The 27317-nt window shown below is 43.1% G+C and overlaps 1 protein-coding gene across 1 annotated transcript in view; it reads right to left on the reverse strand.

The window, feature by feature from the left end:
• The window catches only part of LOC308635863 (integrin beta-3), a 59783-nt gene extending 55597 nt beyond the window's left edge, over positions 1-4186 (reverse strand). Inside the window, exon 1 of the mRNA XM_081270669.1 lies at positions 3559-4186. Coding sequence (XP_081126795.1) covers positions 3559-3649 — 91 coding nt within the window. The 5' untranslated portion in view covers positions 3650-4186. The remainder of the gene's footprint in view (positions 1-3558) is intronic.
• Between the last annotated feature and the right edge of the window lie 23131 nt (positions 4187-27317).

Here is a 27317-nt window from a genome sequence, read left to right on the forward strand (position 1 = left end):
GAGTTGTGGTTCCTGTGGGCACGTCTCCCGGCCACTCCTGCCAACAAGGGCAGGATTCCTGGGGCTGGGAGGGGATGATAACCAGAGATCTTGAGTGGGATGGGGAGCTGTACAGGAAGAATTCCTATCGGGAACTTCTGGAGTCATATCCAGGTCCCCCCACTCACACTGTCGCCTCCTGGTCCCATCTTAGGATGGCCCCAGGAAACCTCTACCCTTCTCACCTTTCTCTCACACTCACAAGTCTGAGGGGAGTAAAGAAGAATGCTGCCTTCTTCGGGGATCCCCGCAAAAGAGGGAAAAAGGCAGACATTTCACCCGGGGTTCCCTGAGTTTCCAGCACCCTCTGATTAGAGGTCCAAATAGTGCACTAGTACAGAGGTCCAAACATTAAAGAACTTATGGTATCTTAGCACGCAGGGGACACAGCTCATTGGTACAGTGTGTGTTCAGCATGCAACAAGGCGCTGGGTTCAATCCTCAGCCATGCACACACACACACACACACACACACACACACACACACGCACACGCGCGCGCACGCACACGCGCACACACACACACACACACGCACACACACCAAATACCTCCAGAATGTCCAAGTGGAGCACTAGAGGATATTTTATGAATGAATGAAAGTATTTAAATATTGGGTTTCTTAAAGTGAACCACATCACCTCTAGATGTCTTTTCATAGCATTCCCTAGATACTCATTTCGCTGCCTGTGTGCCAGGCACTGCACACAATGTTCAACAAAATAGGCGTGTCCCTCTCCTCGTTGAGACTGAAGCCTTGTGAACACTTTCTACCTTCCTCTCTTCCCAAAGACAGACTTGAAGTTTGCTCCTGGATAAAGCAGGTGTCTGGACCTCTCTCCTTGGCCTCACCCATGCATTCTTGATGGACCAGAGGAGCTGAAATATGCCGTGCCACCAAAGAGGAATGGGTTGAAATAAGAGGGACCCCCTGTCAAATAGGTATGAAAAAGGGACCCCGTCAGTCTCATGCTAGAAGCCCATATTGCACTCATGCATGAAACCGCAACAGCTCTTTCCTCCAATGTATGCATGGTAGATAACCATGGATAAGAAGAATAATGACAACAGTATTGCCATCTATTAAATACTTATTTTGTGCCTTTGTCTACATTAATTCTGCATAATAACCATAGAAGTATTGCTTTCTCTACTTTACAGATGAGGAAACTGAGGACCTTTGAGATTAAGAAATTCATCTAAGGTCACATGGCCAATCAGAGGGAAAGTCAAGAATTAAACCTACATCCTACTTGCTTAAACCATAGCTGTCCCTTCCCCTAGCTAACAAGCCTTTCTCCCAAGTCTCTGCAGGCCCGGATGATTCCTACAGAGGGCTCCAGTTGGAGAGTTTCTAGGATACAAATTTGAAAGAGAAATAAGCACCCCAGCCCAGAACTAGTTAGGCTAGAACAGAACTCGAAATATGAGGAAGCCACTGAATCGAATTTCTTATGTAAGAGATCATCTTTGCAGATAAAATCTGAAACCAGGCTCAGTGGTAGAGTGCCTACCCAGCATGCACGAGGCACTGGGTTCAAACCCCAGTACTGAAAAAAAAAAAAAAAAAAAAACCTCAGTGTTACCCCTAGAACCTCTTTTCTCCCCATACCAGAACCTCTTACTCTGAGCAGCCTCTCTGTTCCACTCCCACCCCTTTCTGTACCCCATTCTGTATCCCTTCAATACTGTGTGTTCTAATACTACTGTCCTCCTCTCATCCCACCATCTGCTTCACCAGGGATCTAATAATGTCTTCCACCAACACTGGGGTAGAAGATGGAACTATAACAAAAAATGCTTTTACAGGCGACTGATGCTCTGGAAGGCTGTCTCTAGAGTCCCTACTCTTAAACACTGCTTAGACTTAGGTATGAATGTGCAGTGTCCTGTGTGGATCATTACAACTGTGTGAGCCAGATCCACATGAGTTAGGAGAGAGGGAGGGAAAGACAAAAAAAAAAAAGATACATACTCTTCATCTTCACTAACATTGAGCCACACTCTGTGCTAGGCACAATCTTATGTCTCCTCACTATTTTCTTCTAAAAATATAAAGATTATGCTCACAAGTGAATTTAGAAAGCTGTGGATATAAAAATAATATGGCAAAATGTTTAGATGTATTCCATATCTCAAAATAACTAAGAGAGGAGTTGGAAGGTTCCCAGCACAAAGAAATGCTAATTACCTTGATTGGATCATTTCACATCATATACAAGTACAGTGTACATAAACATACACAATTTTATTCTGTGTCAGTTTAACAATTTAGAATAGTAAATTTTTAAATGTTTTAAGTTTATGAAAACAGTCAATTGTGAGGTGACCTGTGGATTTCTCCATCTCCCCATCAACAGCCAGCAGCAGCAGACCTAGGCTCTAACATCTCCAGGACAGAGTGCTGAAAATTCTGATTTCTGTTCAATGTTCATCAGGCTGTTCTCTACAGCTAGAGATCATCTCTGCCACATGGAAGCTTCAGCGGTAACAATTTTAAATGCCCCTCCACAGAACCACCTCAAGTCCGGGGAAACATCCTTGTCCTATCCAGAATCTATATATGTCTACATCTACATAGAAGAGTTTTGAAGGCAGTCACCAAAATATTTTTGAATAGTTTATATTTGAAATGGACTTAATAAACCTTCCCCTTTAAAAAAAGAAAAGAAAAACTCCCACCTGCAGGGTCTAATTTGTTTATGAGTACTACTGTATTATTTTGAAGTACATATGTGCACTCTTGTGTGTCCTCTGCAGTAGGGGAAGCCGCAGCTCACCGAGCCAGGGTTTCTCCACCTTCAGCAAAATCACCAAGGGCTCCCAACACCAAGGCCAAGGCTGACTGCTGGGGCAGCTAACGGTGTGAGCAGCAGCAGAAGAAACGAGGCCAGGGATCCGAGCCTCCCCGGAGCGCCTCTCCGCATACCCTAGAGACTTTTGGGGTGGGAGGTCTGTACCAGAATCAGCAGCACTGCTGCCACCCAGAGACACGCGAGGGAGCAGAGCCTTCATGCTGCTCCCAAACCATCCCATGGGGGTGCCGCTAAATTTAAAAAGTTGGTAGGGGCGCGGGGCGGCGGTGTGTGTGTGGGGGGGGGGGTGTTACACGGAGAAAGAGGAATTGGCAAGCCAGTGCGCGCGTACTCTGGCAGAGGCTCTTCCCTCTACCAACGCGGGAACAGTCCCATCCAGCCTGCGCTACTTCTGAATTGCTACCACCCGCAACGTGCGCAACTCCAGCTGAACGCAGGGCTCAGTGATGCGAACCCGCGCGGCACATACAGAGGCCGCCCAGGGAAGGCGCCCCACTGGCTGAAGACAGGCCCCCAAGCACCAGGGACCTCTCTCTCTCTCTCTCGGCCCTGCCATCACCAGGCCAGGAAGGTCCTCAGCTCCGGGATCCGACGACCCCGCGCACTCAGACTGCAGAAACTCGTTACCCGCCCTCCCGGGTCTGCAAATCAGACACTGGTGCGGGACCCCGAGATCTGCGTCCTGTGGCGCTGGTGCCTCACTCACCTCCGACGCCCACGCCGACGCCCGCCAGCGCCCCCAGCGCCAGCAGAGCTGCCCAGAGCGGCCGGGGCCGCGGCCACCGCCGCGCTTGCATGGTGTCCTCCGCCGCTGCCGCGCTCTGCCCACCCCACAGCTAAACGCGAGGTCCGCGGCTGCTTTTCCCGCAGCTACAGGGGAGGGGACGCGGTGGGTGGGACGCAACGGGGCGGGACGTGGACTCGCGCTTCCTCCCCTTGGGCCCTTTTCTGGACCCTAAGCCTGAAAGAGGGCGGTGGGAAACCGCGGCTCTTCCCTGGAGGCCTCGCCTCCGCCCACGAGGATCCGCCTGTCAGCTAACTAGGCGAGGCGGCGCCGGGAGGGGGTCGCGAGCGCATCCCGGTCCCAGAGGTCGGTGCCTGGACTCTTGGTATGCTCAGAAAGGCCAGGAGCCTGTGGCCGCTCACTGGACATTTCTAGTCCCACCTCCTCGGGGACACCCACGGGGCAATGTCACCTGGATTCCTGGGGCGCTTTTTCTTAGTATTTCGAATATCATTCATTCGCGCTTTCATTCATTCAATTGCCAAACTTCTGTTGAATGACTTTTCTGCACCTGTTCAATCCTTTATTATTCACTGAATTTCCCCGCCTTGGGTTAGTTTGGTTTTCTGGTAGAGTGTAAGCGCCTTGAAGACGTGTTAAGCGGAGATGGGCCCATGAAGTGTTTCTCTCTACAAATGCTATTGTGTGTGTGTGTGTGTGTGTGTGTGTGTATTGTTTAATAAATGTTTCAGGACACGGTCATTTTATTTTCAACAAACTCCAACTCGTAGTCTTTAAAGCTTTATTATACTTTCCTCAAAAAGCCACCTTCTCACTCCCCTTTCCATCCCTTACCCCAATTCCTCCTCTAGGGTCCTTGGATCTTCCCCCAGCTAGAAACCTATAGAAGTTCAAGAAGGGTAAAATACCAGAGCTGAAAGCACAAGGTCATCAGAAAGTGGCTCTGCAGCCTACTAGAATAAGCAGCTCCGGTGGTGATAAAAACAAGACCTGAGCCTCTCTAGCTCCTGAGCATGCTGTAGCCTGACAACTGCCCCTGACCCATCTCCCACCCATAGCCCAAGAAGATACTTCTCATTCCCAAACTTTCCATACCTTTCTATCTGACTGATTTTCCTTCCTTTTTCCACTTGGAAAATTCCACTTGTCTTTCAAAACATTTCAAATGTCATCTCTTCCATGAAGTCTAGTCTGATCTCCTCGCTCTTCTAGCCCAACCCTCTGCAAAGGTGGGCATTTCCTCCTGGGACCTCTCAAACACTAGTTTACACCTTAGTAGAATACACACAGCAGAAGTGACACTAGCAATTTACAAGGAAGCTGGGGAAGAGCCAGCCAACCAAAAGGAAGCTGAACACTGACCTGTGCTTTGAGACTCCAGCTCCCATCTACTTCCTCTGGCTGCAAAGAGCCTCTAGGCCAGAAGTCATTTCAATTGGGTGTTGTTGAAGTCCTGGAGTAAGATCCAGGTAACACCTAGTTAACCTCTGCCTTTGATATTTACTTATTCGCTCAATTTCCATATATATAACCAATAACCAGTCACCTAAATGGCTCCAGTCTAGCCCTACTGGCACCAAACACTCCTGGTGGGCACTGGCCTCAGCAAATATGCTAAGTCCCCAGCCTTAGAGCAAACCTCAGCAAGCCTGTCATGGCCATGTAAGTGACTCCTCAAGAAGTCCCCAGCCCCAGGGAAAGGAAGGAGCTAGTCATTCACATTTATATTTGTTTATATTTAGTATAATAATTGATGATTCTCTTTACATCCACCATTTTTTAAAAATCTGTTCCAATCTTTTTCTCTTTTTCTGCTTTCTTTGCGGATAATTCATTTTTCCCCTCTGCTGACTTTCTAGCTACATCTCTTCCCTGTGAGACATGTGTGCATATACATGTGTGTATTCTCTAGGGATCACATTAGTATTATAACTTAGTTTGAATTAGAAGTGTGAATTAATATACATGAATCGGTATTATACCATTTCATGTAACATATAAGAAACTTATATCTATCAAATTTTATTAACACAATCCCATCCTCTATACTAATATCATATATTTAACTTCTAAATACATAATTTACAATATAATATTTACAATATAATATTGCTTCTTAACAAATTAAAGAAAGCAGGCACAGTGGTGAATACCTGTCATCCCAGTTACTCAAAAGACCAAGGCGAGAACATCATAAATTTTAAGCCAGCCTCAGCAATTCAGTGAGATCCTGTCTCAAAATAAAAAATAAAAAGAACTGGGGATGTAGCTCTGCAGTAGAGCACTCCTGGGTTCAATCTCTAGTACCACACTCACAAAAAATAAATAAGGAGATTTAAAAAAAATAGCTTTCGAATTTTACCCACATATTTACCATTTCTGCTGTTCTGTATTCCATCTTTTAATTCCGAGTTTCTATCTGGAGTAATTTCCCTTCTGCCTGAAGAACTCCTTAAATTTAACAAATCTTGAAAAGAATCTATCCTTGAAACAAATATGCTCAGCCTTCCTTGGTTTCACCCTCATTTTCATGATATTTCTTAGAAATAGATTTTTAGATTGACAGGGATTTTTTTTTAAGACTGTAAAGATGAGGCTCCCCCATTTTCTGGCCTCCATTGTCTCTTTTGAGAAATTTCCCACTATTGACATTGACATTCTTTTTTTTTTTTTTTTAGCCATCAATAGACCTTTATTTTATTTATTAATATGCAGTGCTGAGAATTGAACCCAGTGCCTCACGCATTCCAGGCAAGCGCTCTACCACTTAGCCACAAACCCAGCCCCCACCATTGACATTCTTGTTGCTTGTCTTCTCCCTAATATGTTTTTTACTTTTTACTTTTAAATTATTTACACTTTCAGAAAAGTTTCAAAATACAAAATACCAAATAAAATTCCTTTATATGCCTTTCACCCAGCTTCCCATAATGATCATATCTTATACTACAACATCATAATTATCAAATACAGAAAAAATAGCAGTAATTCAACACTAATTGAACTAATCTAGTTACAGAAGTTGGATTTTGCCAGTTTTCCCAGTAATGACATTTTTCTGGTCCAGAATCCAATCCAGGATTCTCTATTGTATTTAGTCACCATGTCTCCTTAGTCTCCTTTAATTTGTAACATTGCCTCATCTTTCTTTTTCTTTTTTTCCCTCCCTCCCTCCCTCCTTCCCCGCTTTCTAGCCACAGTTGAGTGGACAAAGGTGTGCATGTGCTATAATCTTGGTCAATCATAGCTTCTTTCCAGGACCCTGAATTGGAAGAACATCCTTGTTCTGGATATTAGGATCTGCACGGTGGGAACTTAAAAGCTGCAGCTGCCAAAAAGGCTAAGGAGAGGGCAGCCATTTGAGATCACAGTGAAAGCATTGAAGGTCAAGGTGAAAGCAAGTGCAAATAAAAGCCCAGAGGCAGAAAAAAAAAACTCAGCATTCAAAATTAAGGCAGTCCAGTGTAGGATGGCCAAAAAGATGGTGGAGGGAGGTGGCAAAGTCTCACTCTTTCTCTTTTATCACTCTTGAAAAATGAAGACAGTTATTTTGCAATATGGCCCTTAGTTTTAGGTTTGTCTGTGTCATTTTGGACAACACCACCACAAAAATGATGCTGTATGTTCTCAGCACATCTAGTTAGGGGTACTTGATATTGACATATCTTATTAGTTATAAGGTTAACCTTGATTATATACTTAAGGTGGTGTCTACCATATTTATGTTCACAAAGAAACTACCATTTTTCTCCTTGCCACTAATACACATTTTATGGGAAGTTACTTTATTCTGTGCAAATACCTTGTTTCTCTTCATAATTTCACCCACAAATCTTAGCACCCATCAGTTGCTTCTTAACTACAATAGCTACCACCACGGTGTATGATTAATAGCAATTTTCTCCTCCTTTTATTCCTTCTACAGGTTTTAATTGCTATTCCAAGTAAGAAAGAGCTACTCATCCCTTGCCATTTTAAAAATTGATGTATTTATATTGTTATGAACTCATGGATATTTACTTTATTCCATGGGTTATAATCCAATACTATCATGACTTTGTTGCTTAAATTGTCCCAGATGTCTACCTAGCTATTTTCATAGGGTTTTTTCTTTGTTTTTGTTTTGTTTTGTTTTTTCAGCAGTTTAAATATAAAGTTACTAGGTGTTGTTTTCTTTGTATGTAACTGTTTGGGTCTTGGTGAGACTTTGGGTACCTAAATTTCCCCCACAAATAGGAAAAGTATCCTAAAGCATATGCCTATATTATTTAAGAAGAATCTAATTGTCTTTTTATTGATTGCCTTTTGAAAAATTGCTGTTGGAAAATAATGTACACATAGGATTTAGGGCACAGATAGGAAAAATTTAACCATTGTTCCTTCAAATATTTTTTTCTGCTCATTTTCTCCCTCCTTACCTGCTGAACTCCAATTACAAATATTTTAGAATACTTGATATTATCCCATTGACGGCTGAAACCCTGTTTTGTTTTGGTGTCAGAATTTGAACCCAAGTCCTTGCACATGCTAGGCAAGTGCTCTACCACTGAACTCCATTCTCGGTCCTACAGAGTCCTGAGTGAATGCTTAGTCATTTTTCAGTTTTTTAAAAATATATTCTATTTCCTGGCCAGGTGCAGTGGCTCACACCTGTAATCCCAGTGGATTGGGAGGCTGAGGCAGGAGGACTACAAGTTCAAAGCCAGCCTCAGCAATGATGAGACACTAAGCAACTCAGTGAGACCCTGTCTTTAAATAAAATGCAAAATAGGGCTGGGGATGTGACTCAGTGGTCAAGTACCCCTGAGTTCAATCACCGGTATCTACCCCCAAAAAATTTTTTTTGTCTTGAACATTGAATATCTGTTGATATCTCTTCAAGTGTTCTAATCCTTTCTTTTGTAGTCTCTACTATTCTCTAAAGCCTATCAGGGAATTTTCATTTCAGACTTTGTACTATTTAAATTCTAGAATTTCCTGCTGGGTCTCTGTTATGCTTTCAATTTTTCTGCTGATATTCCTCATCTCTTTAACCATTATGTCTATATTTTCCTTTAAGTTCTTAGATATGTCTATAGTGGCTGCTTAAAAACACCCGTCAGCTAATTCTGGTTCTGTTTCTCATGGGCCTGTTTCTCATGATTACCTTGTTGTTGTTGTTGCTGTTGTTGTTGTTGTTGTTGTTGTTTTCAAAATTCCGAGTTCCATTTTCCTGTTTCTTCACATATATAGTAAGATTAGGCTATATGCTGAACATTGTAAATTGTTCACCAGAGTTTATGCTGTCTTCCCTTAAAAGGTATTAAGCTTTTTTTAGGCAGTTAATTATTGGCAGATTTTTTTGTAGTTGTGGATGGACAGAATGTTTTTATTTTATTTGTTGATATTTTTTTTATGTGGGGCTGAGGATCCAACCCAGTGTCTCGCATGTGCTAGGCAAACACTCTGCCACCGAAACACAACCCCAAGCCCCTACAGATGTTTTTAATCTAGTCAGGCTTCACTTTACTCTTTTTCAAAACTGGTCTTAAAATTTTATCCTTACTCTTAAGGTATAATTGGTTTTGCTTTTGTTTCTAATTTAAATTTCAAATTTTTCAAAAGAATATTCATGCAGAGGAAACATACAGAATCTATTTCTTTGCTCAAATATCATTTCAAGTTAACAATAATGTTTAATATACTTTATTTTTAGAGCAATTTTATAGTCAAAGTGAAATTAAGTGGGGGGAAAATATATATATATATATATATATATATATATATATATATACATACATATATCTCCCCTGCCCCACACATGGATAGCTTTCCCCATTATTAACGTGAGAGTGGCACATTTGTTACAAATGATGAATCTACAATGACACATCATTGTCACTCCAAGTGTATGGTTTATTTTAGGATTCACTCTTGGTGGTATACAGTCTAAGGGTTTGGACAAATGTACTATATATAACATGTGTGCACCACTATAGTATCACACTGAGTAGTTTTACTGCCCTCATTTATGCTCTCTCCATCCACCTCTGGAAACCACTGCTCTCTTTACTGTCTCTATAATGTCTCCCTTTCAGATTGTCATAGAGTTGGGATCATATAGTATATGCCCTTTTTAAACTGGATTCTTTCACTTGGTAATACCCATTTAAGTTTCCTCAGTGTCTTTTCATAGCTTGATAGCTTTGATTGAAATTATCCCTTTATCTAGATGTAGCGCAGTTTACTTATCCATTCACCTGCTGAAGGACATCTTGGTTGCTTCCAAGTTCTGCAATTGTAAATAAAACTACTTTAAACATCCATGTGCAGGTTTTTGGGTGAATATGAGTGTTCTGGAATTTGATTACAATAAGAGGTGCGTAGTAGCATCTCACTGTTGTCTTTGTTTCCATTTCCGTAGTACTATATGATGGGGAGCATCTTTTCACAGGCTTATTTGCTATCTGTATCTCTTCAGAGTGTGCTCACTTTGGGGCACTTCACCACTACATCACATCTCCAGTCCTTTTAATATTTTATTTTGAGATGGAGTCTTGCTATGTTACTGAGGGCCTTGCTAAGTTGCTAAGGCTGGCCTCAAACATCCTGTGGGGTTTTTGTTTGTTTGTTTGTTTTACTTGGGAACATGGTCCTTATTCCTAAGGTATGGGCTTTCTGTGGAATCATCTGAGTACCTGGTTGCTCAGTGAGATCCCTTCACTCTGGCCAGGCTGAAACCCAAACATTTGAAACCCAAAGCCATGTGCAACCTCGGGTACTCTGTTCAGCTGTCACTTGCACCCTGAAAAGCCTTAGAGAATATCCCTTGCACAGACAACCAGTCCCCCAGTTGAAAAGGCCTGGCCAACTTCTAAGAGCTCAGTCCTCCCTAAAAGACTTCCCCTCATTCAGCTTCCAATCTACCTTTCTTCTGCTCAATAAGACCATCACGCGCTACTTAGGCTTCACCTCCCTGCATTGCAATCCAGAAAGTTCCCCAAGAAGAAAGCTGGACTAATATGGATTTGCTTCATGTGTTTCCCTTCCCTCGAGGATTATAGTTTCACTCTATTGTTCAGTGCCTAAAAGTGATTCCTCAAATAGTTTGTTAAATTGTATTGTTACCAGGAAAATGACGGAACTAGTGACCATTATGTTAAATGAAATAAGTTGTATGTTCTCTCTCATTTGGAAGACAGAGAGGAAAAATGGGGGAGGATAAAGAGGAAAAATGGGGGAGGATCTCATGAAAATCAAAAGGAAATCAGTAGAGGAAAGGGCCCAAGGGGGGAAGTGGGGAGAGAGGAGGAAGGTGCTGGGAGTGATACTGGCCAATTATTGTGTATTGTATACATGCATGAATATGTACCAGCAAATCCCATTAGTATGTACAGTTATAATGCACCAATTTAAAAAAGTGAGAAAAAATTTTTAAATAAATTGTATTGTTATTTATTAGTTATGAGCAGGTCCCACACCAGTCACTTTGTCATAGCCTGAGGCAGAGATTCTGTAACCATTTATTTGAGACACTGTGAGTGCAGGGACTTATCTTTAGATTCATTAGCAATCCTTAGTAACTAAAAGAATCTCTTTCTTTCTTTCTTTTATCTTTTTTAGCAGCATTTGATAGTTAAATTTTTTCCCCAAGTGCTAGGGATGGAACCCCAGGTCCTGGCACATGCTAGGCAAATGATCTACCACTGAGCCACATTCCCAGCCCTCTTTATTTAAAGATAGGATCTTGCTAAGTTGCTGAAGGCCTTGCTAAATTGCCAAGGCTGACCTTGAACTTGTGAGCCTCCTGCTTCAGCCTCCTAAGTAGCTGGGATTACAGGAGTGTGCTACTATGTGGCACACTTGACAATTTTAATGAACTATCAATTCCAATGTGAGATGTGAGTGTCCATCCTGTGGTTTGATCTAGAGCCAGGCACCCAGCAGATAAGACCATGGAGGGGTGTCCAGTGTATGACAGAGGCCTGCTTCTTCCTCATGATCCCTTTAAAAGGCAAGAGTCCACCATGAGGTCCCTTACCCAGCATTAGCCAGGCTGATCCCAAATAAGCATCTTTTCCTGTGCTGTCAACAATGTTCCGTCCTCACTGGGCAGCCCCTACTCGTATTCAGTTCTGCAACATCACAACTGGAAGTTGGAAGAACCACGTTTGTGGCCATTTCTTGGACTTCTTGTCTTTTTTTTTTTTTTTTTTGATACCTTGGATTGAACCTGGGGCACTTCACCACAATGTCACATCTCCAGTCCTTTTAATATTTTATTTTGAGACGGAGTCTTGTTAAGTTGCTGAGGGCCTTGCTAAATTGCTAAGGCTGGCCTCAAACTTGTGGTACTCCTGTCTCAGCCTCCTGAGTCACTGGGATTAAACTTATGTGCCATACACCTGGTGGACTTCTTGCCTTTAAGATCATCCTCTACAAAAAGTCAGAAGGTCCAGATTTAGGTCCTTGCCCTATCTTTGATTAAATGACCTTGAAAAAGTCTCCAAATACTCTACACTGATTTGCACTATCTGGAAAAACAAAAACCAAAAACCTGTTTCCTGCCCTCTCTGTGCCCTTGGTCTCACTGCACCCGCTCCCAGCACACACCCAGTTATGTGGTGCCATGAGACCATGGATAGGAAAGCCCTTTGGAACCAGAAATGCACAACGAAGTGTATTCTTTTTATTGTTATTATTTGTGGAGAAATTTCAGATCTCTCTAAGGAAGTCCATTCCTCTGATTAAGGAGACGTAGTATAGTGTAGCATATTGGCTCAGAATCTTCTCCTCCTACACATTTGGCAGGAGTTCTTCTTCTGTCCATTGAGAGAGAGATGAACCGGCTGTTTCTTTGGCTCACAGGAGAATAGGCTTTTCAGAGTCCACGCTGACTGAAAACGGCATAGCTTAGAACCTCTGGGCTCTGAGAAGCTATTTTAGAAAGTGCCCTTAGATTTTATCAAGGGGTTGTGAGGGATGAGCTCAGCCATCAACATTCAATCACAGGCATGAAGTGGGCACATGTGTGGACTGTGACAGGTGCTGCCTGGGACCCTAAGAGGCCCTGTCCTCCCAGAGCTGGAGCCTGGTTGGACCTGGGACAGTCAACTTCAGTCCTACAGTGAAACTGCCACTTCTCCCTCATCCTCAGGGGAGCCAGTCCTTTCCCTGCTGAGAAGAAAAAGCAAGAGCCCAAGGACTTCCCGTTCCAGTGTGGCATACCAGGTACTGCCTGGACAAGCCTGGACTCAAGCTCTGATCACAGAGAACACCACCCGGCTGCTCATATCTCATCTCAGACCAATCCATATCCCACTGCAACCCAGAGCCTGGGAGATGCTTCATTTTGATAATGGGGCTTTGGCTTGACTTCCAGCCCCAAATTCCTGTTCCAGTATCTCTCTAAATCCCTAGTTGCTCTCCTTGGGCCCCTGCTCCAATTAATCCAAATTTGCCAGTGGGCTCCAGGCATGTATTTCCAACCTCTCAGGCACTCTTTATTGCCTTGTCAAGAGACAGACTAGTGAACTGGGTGCAGTGGCACATGCCTTTAACCCCAGTGATTCAGGAGCCTGAAGTAGAAAGATGACAAGTTCAAGGCTAGCCTCAGCAACTTAGTGAGGTCCTAAGCAACTTAGGAAAACCCTGTCTCACAATAAAAAATAAAAAGGACTGGGGATGTAGCTCAGTGGCAAAGTACCAGAGAGAAAGAAGGAGGAAGAGAGAGAGATAAAGACAGACAGACAGACAGAAAGAAAGATAAAGACAGGCTAATATAAGATGGCCATAATTTTAATTTTAGCTTCACCATTTGCAAGCTGAGTGACCTTGGAAAGTTACTTAATTACCCTAAGCCTCTGTTTCCTCATCTGTCAATGGGAGTTAAATTAATGTAATTCACTTAGCTATTTAACTGGCATGTAGTAAGTGTTTAATAAATATGAGCCATTTTCCCCCTTAAGACAAACTCATTTATGCTTGCTATAGTTTAGATATGGTTTAGATCATCTGGTTATGATCTAATTGTGTCCCCGCCCAAAGGTTCACGTGTTAAAGGGTGGCACTATTGGGAGATGGACCTTTAAGAGGTAGAGCCTAGTGGGAGGTCCTTAAGTCACAGGGGGCATAAGGTATTTCACATGTGACCCCTTGGTAGTTCTGTGACCCCTTTGGTAGCTCTCCCTGAGAGAGTTGTTATAAAAGGAGCAAGCCTGACCCCCACCCAGCTCTCTGCTTCTGACTAGAGATGTGTTCACTCCATTGCCATCCACCATTCATCAGGAGGCCCTCACCAGAACTGAGCTGCTGTGAGTGCTATGCCTTTGAATCTCCAGAACTTCCATCTACATAAACATTTTCTCTTTACAAAGTTAGTAGCTTCAGGAATTTTCTTATAGTGATGAAAAGCTGACTGATACAATGCTGGATTCTCAGACTATTGCCAAACTCTGCACATAAGTGAGGACTCCAATTGCTTCACCTATCACTAGATCACTACTTCTCCCCAGCCCATGTCTGCTGAATTGAGACAGAAGGATGTTGTAGGCTATGACAACATCCTTACCAGACAAACTGACCATCCTTTGTCAGCTTCTGAGTCAGGACCCCTGCCTCTATACCATATCATGATTAGATCTAGTGGCTGTTCCTCCATTTTAAGTACTCCTGCTAGGAAAAGTCCTAGCTTGTCCCAAATTCGAAGTATTAGAGTCCTTATCCTTTCTGAACCTAGGGACAAAGTTTCTTCATTTAAAAATCCCTGGATGAGTTTCAGGAGATCTGTGAACTACTCTCCTAACATGCAAAAATTTATGCGTATTTTTTTCTTTTCTTTTCTTTCTTTCTCTTTTTTTTTTTTTTTTTTTTTTTGAACAAGGACTTGAACCCAGGGGTGCTTTATCACTGAGCTATATCTCCATCCCTTTTTATTTATTCAGCTTTATTATATTCATTCATATTTATGTGGTGCTAAGGATTGAACCCAGGGCTCACACATGCTAGGTAAGTACTCTACCACTGAGCCACAACCCTAGCCCCCCTTTTTTATTTTTTATTTTGATACAAGATCTTACTAAGTTGCTTAGGGCCTCACTAAGTTGCTGAGGCTGGACTCAAACTTGTGATCCTCCCACCTCAGCCTCCTGTGTTTCTGAGATTATAGACTTGTGCCACCAAGCCTGGCTATCATGTGCATTTTTCTATGAAATGGTTCTTAGTTTTCACTAACTTCTTTTTTTGTTTGTTTGTTCTAATTTGTTATACATGACTGCAGAATGCATATTAATTCATAGTACACAAGTGGAGCACAATTTTTTATTTCTCCGGTTGTATACAAGATAGAGTCACACCATTCATCTCTGTATTCATGTACCCTGGTCTGTGAACCCAAGGGTTAAGAACAACTGCAGCAGAGGAATCCTCGGTCTAGAACCCTCTGAGGACAGAAGGCCTCTGGGCCCCTGAGCACTCAGGGAGGCCCTCATTGTAGCCACTCCTCTCAGTCTTCACTATGTCCTGCCACTCGCCATCTTATCTGTAGAAGCAGGACCTAGTCCATGGGTTCCCCAATCCCTCAACACATCTACTCACCAAAGTTACATCCAGGGGTGGGAGTAGAGTTTAGTTCAGTGGTCGAGCACTTGCCCACCATCACAAGACCCAGGGTTTGATCCTCCACACTGGGGGTGGGGGGACTTACCTCCATAGGTCTCCTCCGGGCAGGAACAGCCTCCTCGCCCCAGCCCCACTTCTCAGCATGATCTGCTGATCCAGGTCCTCTTCCCTAGAGTTTCTCTAAGGGTGGGAACTAGAAATATGAGAGTACCTACCATAAACCACCCTCTACACAATCCCTTAATCCTCATAATAATTCATCTTGTAGAGGTAGAAATTGAGGGTTGGAGGAGTGAAAGGACAATTATTATAATTGTTATTGTTCTATTAGTTGCCATTTATTTTGCAGCTACTAGGTGTAATATACTATGCTAAGCATTTGTTTCATACTACCTTTTTTTTAAAAAAAGTTAACAAAAAATAGACAGGGGAATCCTGACTGTACATGTAAAAAAACAGAGGCTCAGAGAGATAATTAGCTTGAGAGCACTCAGGTAGTTAATGGCAAAGATAGGATTCAAAAATAGGTCTGTCGGAAAAAAATAGGTCTGTCTGACTCAAATGAAATGACCCACTGTCTCCCCTTCCTGTAATGTAGGTGCAGGATGCCGGACCCCCCCAAATGTGTCAAGTCAGCATTACTGAGTTAACGAGGATAAAAGACTCATTTAAGATAAACTCTAGGATTTCTTATTTTCTGAGATATGATTGGGAAATTCATAAAGATTTTATTTTTAGTTGTCCCTTCAGCCCAAGCCAAGTTCAGAAATTCTGTGCCACTTGCCCGAGAAGTCACCCAGGCTGGGTCATTCCTCCCTTCCCACCCCCCAGGGCTGCTCTATTTCCAGGTCTTGACCACTTCCTGTCTTGGCTATTCTAAGAAGTCACCAGCTATGCCTAGCTGGATCCTGATACAGCACCGGAAAAAACTGAACACTGGACCAAGGTCTAGGCAAAACAGATGGCCCCTGGGATTCAGCTTTTCCCTAAAAGGATGACAAAGAGTGAAATGACTGTGAGCTGGGGGTTCATCAGCTACAGGCCTCACTTCCCCAAGGCCCTGGCAGCTTCCAGCCCAAGAAGATCTGCAGTGCTAGGCCCTGGCCTAGAAGCCCTGAGGAAGGAATGGAAGGGGAGAGTTCTCCCTCCTTCCCTGCCTCTCTGGTCCTCTTTCCACCCTCCCTTCCCTCTACTTCTTGCCCTGCTCTTCTCTCGGTGGGCTCAGACTCCAGTGAAAACCACAAAGGCAGTGTTCCCTACCCCCAGGCAGTTGCTCTGAACTGCCATTCATCTGTCTTCCTCACCCTGTGTCTTGGGTCCTTCCCTAGGAGCCCTCAACCTTCACACCCACTCCTTGAACGCTCAGTGGATGAAGTATGAGGTAGAACCTTCAAACTAGGACTAGTGAATGTCCTGTTTTCTAGAGCTTCCCTTTCCTCAGATCATAAAATAAACATGTTTCTTATTGTCTAAAAATTCTACTAAAGCAGTACATTGAACAAAATTTAAGCTAAGAAAACAAGAGTGGTGACAGCTTTGTAGCTAACATTTACTGAGGGCCAGGTGCTATGCTAAATGTTTCCTAATGCTAAATTACCTTGGAAAATTCTCATACCACCCCTTAAGGAGACAGGTATTGCTTGTAGTCCCATTTTACAGATGAGGACACTGAAATAAAGAGAGGGAGTCACTTGCCCAAGGTCACTCACTGGTAAACTGCACTCTTCAGTCCCAAAGCCTGGTGTTCTGGTTTAGAGCCTGAACACTCAATAACCAAGCTCACTAGGAGCTTTCAAGGCCCACTCCCCAAAACCTGATTACTAATGGACATTTGTAACTGTATCAGCACTGTATCACGTGACTATTTATGCTCTTTGAGGTAAGGGACAGAACTCTCAAAGTCCCTCAAAAACTAATTGTAGTATTGCAGAAAATGGAGGAGAAGCCTCATGATAGAATCATCATGAAATTAGTTACATAGATTATAAGACACATGTCCCAGCCCTATTTACATGTGGCAATTTTTTTTAATTATACTTTTTCATCAAGATGTTTAATGGGGCTGGGATTGTGGCTCAGAGGTAGAGTGCTCGCCTACCATGCATGAAACACTGGGTTCCATCCTCAGTACCACATAACAATTTTTTAAAAAGATATTTTTAAAAAATACGTATTTTGTAGATCTAAATAATCTGTGCTCCACCCCTCCCTGGGGAGGGTGGATTTAGTAACATGTACACCTAAGCTGCAAATCAAAGAGAGACTCACCGTCTTCCCTCTCGAGGCAACATGCCCCCCCAACATGCCCCCCCTCCACTTTTCTTTTGTTTGTTTTTTAAGGAGAGAGAGAGAATCTTTTTTTTTTAATGCCTTTATTTTTATGTGGTGCTGAGGATCAAACCTGGGTCCTGCCGGTGCCAGGTAAGTGCTCTACCGCTGAGCCACAATCCCAGCCCCAGGTTGGTTGGTTTTTATTTTTTTGTTTTGTTTCTTTTCACCTGCAGGCAAGTTTGTACTAAGGGAGCTGGATGCTGTGGTCTCTCCTTCCTGTGCATTCCTAGCATCAGGATGTTTGGTAGCCAGAATGGCAACAGGAGAGCCAAATAAAGACCCGCTTCAAAGGGAGGAAGGGGAGCAAAAGAAATCAGGGTCCTCGAAGATGGAAAGGGCTCTGGAGCATTCTCACCTCCTTCACTTCAAAAGGAAACTGAAGCTGGGCACAGTGATCCCAGCAACTTGGGAGGCTGAAACAGGAAGATCCCAAGTTCAAGGCCAGCCTGGGCAATTTGTCAGACTTTGTCTCAAAATAAAAAATAAATAAATAAATAAATAAAAAAGGAGAGAGAGAAATTGTCCTGAAATGAGAAAGTGACTTAACAGAGTGACAAGCTTGACTGGCGGTGAAGGAGAACCAGGCAGCGTTCCCTTTCTGTCCCATGGCATTGGGAGGAGAGGACTGGGAAGGGACCAAGGAAAGCAAATGGCTATAGGATGCGGTGCTGAGGACCAGGCTTAGACAGTGAGCAGACGCGGCTCTGATTCCTGACACTTCCACCCACTCTCTGTGTGCTCCCGTGGGAGTTCCTTAACCTCTCTCTGCCTCAGTTTCCTCATCTGTGGGGTGGGGACAGTCACAGGTAACCCATAAGGAATAGGTGGGAAGAGTAAAGGAACAATGCACACCGTGCCCTCGAACGGGCAGCGCAGCAGTGGGAGTCCCTATTATTATCAGCATTAATTCTCTCTCCATTTGCTGTTTTAGTTTCATCCAAGAATAATAGTTCTATTTTCCTTCTTTTGCTGGGGCTGTTTCCTCTGTTTAGAATACTCTCCTCCTCCACAGAGCTCCGTGTTGGTACTTAACTCTGCTGCAGTGTTTCAAGAGCTTTCCATGTATCGATGCTCATTTGATACACATGATACTGAATGAGGGCAGTACTACCATTATTCTCAATTTATAGATTAGAAATCTGAGGCTTGAGCTGGTCACAGTGGAGCATGTCTGTAATCCCAGCTCCTCGGGAGGCTGAGACTAGAGGATAACAAGAGCGAGGCCAGCCTGGGCAATTTAAAATAAATAAAATTTTAAAAGGGCTGGGATATAGCTCAACAGTAGAGTGTTCACCCAGCACGTGTGAAGCTCTAAATTCAATCCCCAGGACTAAATTAAAAAAATCGAAGCCTGAAGAAGTTAAAAAATTTGCTCAAGACCACATACCTGTCAAGTACAAACTACATTTTTTTTTTTGAGTGAGGTCTTGCTATGTTGCCCAAGTTGTCTTTGAACTTGTGGGCTGAAGCAATCTTCCTGCCCCAGCCTCCAAGTGCTCGAACTACAGACACATATCATGACATCCATCTATTACTTGTTTTGCCGGGCGGAGGATGGAAAGCGAGCCTTGCCCATGCTATGCAGGTGCTCTACCTCTGAGCTACCCTCCCCCAGGGAGATTACAGTCTATACCACTGCTCTCCTGCTCCTGTGAGTGTGTCTGTCACTCCCAGCCTTTGGGGCTATGGTTTAAATGGCAGCTTTCTCCTTCTCCAAGAAGCTTCCTCTGATCTCCCAACAGGTCCTCCTTAAAAATGTCTCCACTGCTCTGTTATTATCTATCATACAGGATCTGCCTTCTACTTGATATTTTTTATTTGTGTACAGTACATGTCTTAACTTCCCTATGAGACTCCATATTCCTTAATGGCAAGAAGTAGATCCTACCTAATTTTATGAACCCCAAAGCCCTGTAAATACGTCAGCTTCCATTGTAAGAAACAAGACATCGGCATAATATCACAAAGATTAAAGGCCAATGTGGCTCAGTGGTACATTCCATGATACCCAAGGCCTAGGATCCATCCACAGCACCATTTAAAAAGAAAAGAGAGAAAAAAAAGGAAGGAGGGGAGAGAGGGGGAAGAGGAGAGGAGAAGGAAGAAAAAGGAAAGAAATATAATTCAAAACAAGACCAGCAATAAAATACATTAAGTAAATGACTGAAACTAACTACACAAGAATTCTCTCCACCTTCCAACTGGTAACCAAGGTTTTTAATGCTGTATCTCTGGTCCCTAGCCTTTTTCCTTAACACATAGGGCACTGAGGCAATTAAGAGTAGAATGTGGGATGGAAGAAGAGGTAGAGCCAAGGAGGCAATTATTTGACGCTCCTCTGATGCCTCAGGACAAGGAAATCAAGATCAACACAGCCAGATGTGCTGTTTCAGTTCTCAGGTGCCAAAACCAAAGTGTCCTATGTCACAAGAGAACATCCTCTACTCCCAGTCACTACTATGACCATGGTACTCACTTATGAAAAGACACTTCTGTCCCTAACAACAAATACCATATAAGATTTAGATTTATATAAATGCTAAATGACTAAAGGATTTTAGAAAGTACATATAACCTTTTTGGAGTATGAACAAAAATTTGAGAAGAGTATCATTTTCATTAGACAATGGATTCCATTCTAAAGAAAAATTAAACTGGTAGGAGAGGGTACATGTGAGTGCTGACCATTAAGAAGATAACCAGGGAACAGCTTGTGGTGGTACACGCCTGTAGTCCCAGCTGCTCAGGAGGCTGAGGCAGGAGGATCACAAAGTTTGAGGCCAGCCTCAGCAACTTAGCAAGGCCTTGTCTCTAAATAAAAAATAAAAAGGGCTAGGGATATGGCTCAGTGGTTAAGCTCCCCTATGTTCAATCCCCCGTACCAAAAAAAAAAAAAAAAGATAAACAGGGGAATGGGATGCAGCTCAGTGGTAGAGTTCTTGCCTTGTATGCATGAGACTCTGGGTTCCATTCTCAGTACCACAAAAAAAATACAAATAAAGAAGATGGGCAGTGACCACACCTATTTGAGGAAGGAAGCCCAGTAAAAGCTATTAGAACCTGATAAAGGAAGACTGAAGAAGTGACCACACTGTGCACCCTCACTCTAATTGGGGGATCCAGGCCCTATGGAGATCCAGCAAGGTCTGGAACAATATTCAGAGGAGTTTGTGTATGAGTATGGAACAGCAAATTCCACCATTATGTATAACTATAATGTACTAATAAAAATATGGAGGGGACAAGATTCAGAGGAATTTGGTGGTAATACTTATGCCACTAAAAGTGGGACCACAGGAGAAATTTTAAAAAATAACTTCTGTGTGCCCCCAGGAAATGGCAAGGAAGGGGTGGAAGTTAAGAGTCCTGAAAGAACGAGATGAGTTGCCTCCCATGGCAGCCTGGGAGGAAGAGGGTCTCACCAGATGCAATGTCAAAACATTCAGGGCAAAGATAAACAGAATCCCACAAAGACTCTAAACAGAAGTTCTTAACCTTTTTTGGATCGCTGACCCTTTGGAAAATATGATAAGTGCAAACTCTCTTCTTGGAAAAAGAGCATAAATATGCCTAACAAGAGTCTTTTATGGTTAAGAACCTCTGTTGTGATCACAAAAGGAATGAATGGTGCTCTAAAGTGAAATTCTAACAGTGTAATCTGCAAACAAACAAGTGAGGAAACAGGTGAGGAAGGGGAGTTGGAGATGGAGCTGAGGAAAGAGAATTCTGTGAGGTTCTTTTATATAATATATGGGAAGAGGGACAGCTCAGTGTTACTTGCAGAGTTGTGACAAGGAGCTGTGAAAAAAAGGCCAAGAAGGCCTAAGTACAAAATGAAGTTTAAAAAAGAAAATTTTAAATGTTAAAACCAACAAAAATAATTCAGAGCCAGAACAAAAAGAGCACAGCCCTTGGCAATATGACATTAGCAGGACTCCTCCAAACTCCATTTTGACCTTAGTTTCATCTTTCCTGTCAAGGAGGATTACTTTCAGACTCTAAAATATAAAAATGCATTACTTAGAGGAAACTGAGACCCAAGATAGGACAAATTCAAGAGCAAGTGGCCATATCAAATGAATTTAAGAATCTTGGCCTAAAACAAGCATGGGCTGGGACATCTTGGCTGAGAAAAGAGGAAGTACTAACTTTTTTCTTTTCTTTTCTTTTCTTTTTGGCACCAGGGATCAAACCCAGGGTCTCGTACATGCTAGGCAAGTGCTCTTCCAATGAGTTACACCCCCAGCTGGAAATACCAACTTCTAGCCCAGGGAACAGTCTTTGATATTTACTGGGTCTCATTGGAAGAGAGAACCAGAACAGCTGATGGAAACCTCAGGGATGTAGATGTCAGAGCCATACCAGAAAAAATATAGTACTGCTCAGCATTTTTCTCAAGCAGAATGGTCTACTTCAGGAGGTAATACATCCCACGTCATGCTAGGTACGCAAGAGAATGCTGATAATCATCATATAGGGCTTTGATGGGAGGGTTTGAACTAGAAGTCTCTTCCGTCCCCAAAAGCCTATGCTTCTATAGTCCAACAAGATTAAGAGAGAGTAGAATGAGCACTTTCCCAGCTGTCTTCAAAGTTTTTTAACTTCTCTTCCCTACCTCTGAGTTGCTGCAATTGCACCAGTGTGTGGCTCTCACCTTCCTCCCTCTTTCTTCCCTCCTCTTTGCCTCATGTCCCATTCCCCATAACTTTTTCCCCATCTTCTTCTATTCTTTATTTCTTTTTACCCAAGTGGCAAAGAGGAAGTCACCTGTGTCTCCAAACTAGAATCCCTGTCCCTGGGTTCTTGTCCATTTATATTCCATCCAAGCTTGCCACACCTCCTCCCCAGAGCATCCTCCCCAGGTCCTTGGTCTTATTTCATCTTTTAGCAGAGTATAGTATAAACCTTTTCCTTAGGTAGAATATGAACTCCAAAAGGGAGAGGCCATGGGTGACATTGTTTTCTATAGCCTAAAGCACCTACTAAAATAAAATAAATACATAAAAACATCTGGCAGGGCTAGGGATGTGGCTCAGTAGTAAAGTGTTTGCTTAGCATTCATGAGGCCCTGGGTTCCAGCCTCAGCACCACAAAAATAATTAATTAATTAATTAATGTTAAAACTTACATCTAGGCCGGGCATGGTGGTACATGCCTGTAATCCCAGCAGCTCAGGAGGCTGAGGCAGGAGGATCACAAGTTCAAGCCAGCCTCAGCAACTTAGTGAGGCCCTAAGCAACTCAGGGATACTCTGTCTCTAAATAAAATATAAAAAGGACTGAGGATGTGGCTCACTGCCCCTGGGTTGAAATCCTTGGTACCAAAAAAAAAAAAAAAAAAAAAAAAATCTTATATCTAAAGCTTGTGCACTCAATAATTCTTTTGAATTAATGCCTCCCACCACTTAATGTTCTAAACACATATATGCAATAAGGATAAAAACAAATGAACTAAAGCCAAATTTAGCAAAAGAGAGTTAATGAGTTCTTATGATCAGTATCAGAGCTGGAAGGAACACACACAGATATGGTCTAATTAATTCCCTCAGTTTGCAACCTGTGGAACTGAGGCCAAGTGGGTATGGGGTTTGTGACTTAGAAGTGGGCCAGACGCCAGTAATCCACATGTCCACAGCAGTGTCCTCTCTATGACCCTCATTGCAAAGCCTTCGAGGGGATACTGAAGCAAGCTAACTAATTGCCATGAGTCTTTGAAAAGTAAACAAAGCCCCCATTTGTCTGAAGCCATGGAGATAAACTAAGTGATTTCTGAAGCTTCCTTCTAGTCCAGGCTGAGAATCAGTTTTGCACTGATTCTCATAACACTGTGTGAGCCCATGCTTGGGCGTCCTGTTGGAAGAACACTGTTGCAGGTGTGCCATCTCGTGGCAGGAGGTGTACATTGCACCTCCAGCCATCTCCACCAACCATGGACCTTAAATGCCCTCTAGTAATCAGAGTTCTTACAGGATACCAAACACACGGTGGCACTGTGCTAAACACTATGATTTCATGATGCTGGAAGTCTCCAAGGTCTCCTCTGGCTCTGATATCTTCTCATTAATTAGTGATGGCCACAATTTATTCTCCTTAACACAGTCACCAGATTGGAACTGAAGATGTCAGGAGTACTAACTGTGGCAATGGGGAAACCTCTAGGGAAGGTGTGAGCCTGACTTGGATCTTGAAGAGTCAGAATAATTTTAACAGGCAGGAAAAGGAATACACAAGAAAGAGAAATGAGATGAATAAAGAGGTCGTGGGGCAAGGATACAGGGGGAGAAGGAGACAGCACAAGGGAGCTAATGGATGGAGCTCAAGTGGCTGCAGTAAATGGTGCTCCTAGCAGATGAGGGCAGATAAATAAAGGTTTAGAAATGACCCTCTCGACCATAGGAACATTTGTAAGTCCTAATTGGGGAATTGATTTGATGAAAATGGTATTTTAGCAATTTTAATACATCATGCTAGTACCTTCAACTGGAAAGGAAGATCTAGAAGAATTGAGAATTGAGTTTTTTTGTCATTATTCTTATTTAAAATTCTTAAGCAGGGGCAGTAACTCCCAACTCATAGGCTGCTAGGAGAAGATGGTATATAACACGCATAGCATAGTGACTGGCACGTAGTAGGTGTTTAGTGATTTGATAATGCTCTTAATTATCATCTCTCTGAAATTTACCTGACATCAGGGGACCTCATTTCATGATCATCTTACCTCGAGGATCTGCTTTGCCCATTTTCTCTCCAAGGGTAGTAGAGGCTCTAGGCTCAATCTAGAGTTCAGGAGCCAGGACACACCCAGTGAACTTTAGTGGGGAGGTGGGAAAGGAGCAAGTGGGGAGGGGGCCAGAAGGGGCCTTGTCTGAATCTTATCTCCATTCTCTCCCTTGCTTATTCCCTCTGATAGTGGGAACTTTCCATGAAACTATCCATCCTCTCTTCCTGGAGCAGGCACCTTGCTCCCTAGCATGGGTTCACGGAGACTGGGGCAGTGAGGAAACTGAACCAGGATGGTGTTTAATGTCCCAGTCTCTGAGAGGCAGAGAATGAAGCCTAAATGCTTTGACAAGTGGACATATTTGTTAAAGAAAGGGAGGGAAGGAGGGAGGGGAGAAAATCTGTTGAGGCCCCAACTCTGAGGAGAAATCTTGGCATATCAAGTGGGGGAGGGTGGTGATTAAAGAAACAGTAGGCTGGTGGGGTAGCTCAGTGGTAGAATGCTTACCTGGTATGCACAAGGCTCTGGGTTCCATCCCAACACCACAAGAATGTTATACCAAAATAAGTTAAAAGCCAGGCATGGTGGCACCCACCTGTAATCCCAGCTGCTCGGAAAGCTGAGGCAGGAGGATCACGAGTTCAAAGCCAGCCTCAGCAACTTAGCAAGTCCCTAAGCAACTCAGTGAGACCCTGTCTCTAAATAAAATATAAAAAGGGCTGGGGATGTGGCTCAGTGGTTAAGCACCCCTGGATTCCATCCCCAGTACCAAAAAGATCTTTTTTGATAAGTAAATTAATGAAAAGGAGTGGTAAATAAGATTGAAAAAGAGCACTCAAAGAGAAAAGGGACAAATGAGAGAAGATTCAAAAGGCAGTTTGATATGTTGACAAAAATATATGTACATATGGGAATCAAGGGACCTGAGTTCGACTTCTACTAGCTGTGGCCTTGGGTGAGTCACTTTGCCTCTAAGAAACCATTGCCTTTTTTTTACAACTAGAAGTTCTGACTAAGTTAATAATCTTCTGGCTGTGCTCCATCCAAGGAGCCCGGTTAGAGGCTGCAAGAAGCCAAATGTAGCCCCTCACCTCCTCAACCAGAGCAGCTCTGTTCCCACCAGCTTTGTGCATTGACTTCCCCCGTGAGTATTCTCTTTGGTTTGTGTAAAAGGCTAAAAGGCTATAGAGCTAGAACAAAATTTGAGAAGAAACTAGAAGTAGTGGTACGTGCCTATGATCTCAGTTACTTGGGAAGCTGAGGCAGGAAAATCTTAAATTCAAGGCCAGCATAGCAACATAAGAAAACCCTAACTCCAGAAAAAAAAAAAAAAAGAAGAAGAAAACCATTGGACTCCATGACCCCCTCCCAATTATGGATATATGGATATATATACCCATGGATGGATACATATTACCCCTTCCCAACTCTGGATATATGATTGAACTGCTGTCTCCCAAAGCTAGTGCCCTTCCTCAAAGAAGAAAGAGATACACAAGAGCCTCCCTCTCTTCTCCCCAGCTGGATGAAATTCTGAGGACAAATTTGGATTCACAGTTTTCAGCTTCCCATAACACCAGCAGCTGTGCCTGGAATTCATAGACATTCTACAAAATTCTATGGCTGGGTGCCCAACAGGCAGGGCAACAGAAAGGCTGTGAGACATATCCACTCCACCCTGGGCAGTTTCAGGGGTGTAGGGACCCTCATAATGAGTCCCTGGGCTCCATTATGCACATTTCTTTTTTTTAAGAGAGAGAGAGATAGAGAGAATTTTAATATTTATTTTTTAGTTTTCAGTGGATACAACAACATCTTCGTTTGTATGTGGTGATGAGGATCGAACCCAGGCCGCTCGCATGCCAGGCGAGCGCGCTACCGCTTGAGCCACATCCCCAGCCCCACTATGAACATTTCTATCCATATACATCTTGAGCTTCCTCACAGCATCTTTCTCCTTCTTCTCAATCACTGGCTCATCTGTCCTTTTCTCACTTGTCTCTCCCCACACCCCATCCTTCTAACCTGAAGTCTGTGACCCTTTGATCTTGACCCTTTCCTGGATGGGGAGTTGGAGTCAGTGAGATGTTCAGAACAAGCAGGGCTGAGTCAGGGATCTGGGGCCTTGCACTCAGAGGAAGAGGCACCTCCAGAGCCCATATTAAGAAGCGAGGACCAAAGCTAAACCATGCTCTGTCCATACCATGGGGAATTCTTCAGCCTGAGGAAGGCAGGCAATTCTGACACATGATGCAGCTTGGATGAACACTGAGGATTTCAGGCTGGGTGGAAAGCCAGTCACAAAAGGGCAAATGCCACATGATTTTACTCATCTGGAGTAGTCAAATTTATAAAAACAGAAAGTAAGAGATGATTGCCAAGGAGTAGAGTGAGCAGGGAATGGGGAGTGTTGTTGTTGTTTGTTTATTTATTTATTTATTTATTTATTACTGATTCATGCTTATAAAATATTTTTTTATTATTATTAGTTGTTCAAACATTACAAATGTTTGTTTATTTTTAATAGTTTACTTTTAAAAAAATTTTTAGTTATTAATGGACCTTTATTTATTTTATTCATATATGGTGCTGAGAATCGAACCCAGCACCTCACACATGCTAGGCAAGCGTTCTACCACTGAGCCATAAGCCCAGCCCTGTGGGGAGTTGTTTAATAGGTACAGAGTTTCAGTTTGAGAAGATGAAAAAGTTCTGGAGATTGGTTACACAAACAATGTGAATATCCTTAACAGGGCTGAATTGTGTGTTGAAACTGGTTTAAGATGTTAGTTTTATGTTACGTAAGTTTTCAGTCCTGGGGATGGAACCCAGGGCCTTGCACTGGCGAGGCAAGTGCTCCACCACTGAGTCCACATTTTTTTTTCTTTTTTTAAGAAAGATTCCTTTGCAGAATCCCTGGCTAGCTCCTGGTGTCCCCCTTCCTGCTCCCCTGGGGAGGAGATAGATGGGTGGACAGCAAGCCTTGGGGGGAAGTGAAACTACTGGCTCCTCCTGGCAGATCCTTCCAAAGCTCTTGCTAATGTGTCTGACTCTAATATTTCTCCATCCAT

Source organism: Spermophilus citellus (genome assembly GCF_964194105.1).
Source record: "Spermophilus citellus genome assembly, chromosome: 17".
Lineage (NCBI taxonomy): Eukaryota > Metazoa > Chordata > Mammalia > Rodentia > Sciuridae > Spermophilus > Spermophilus citellus.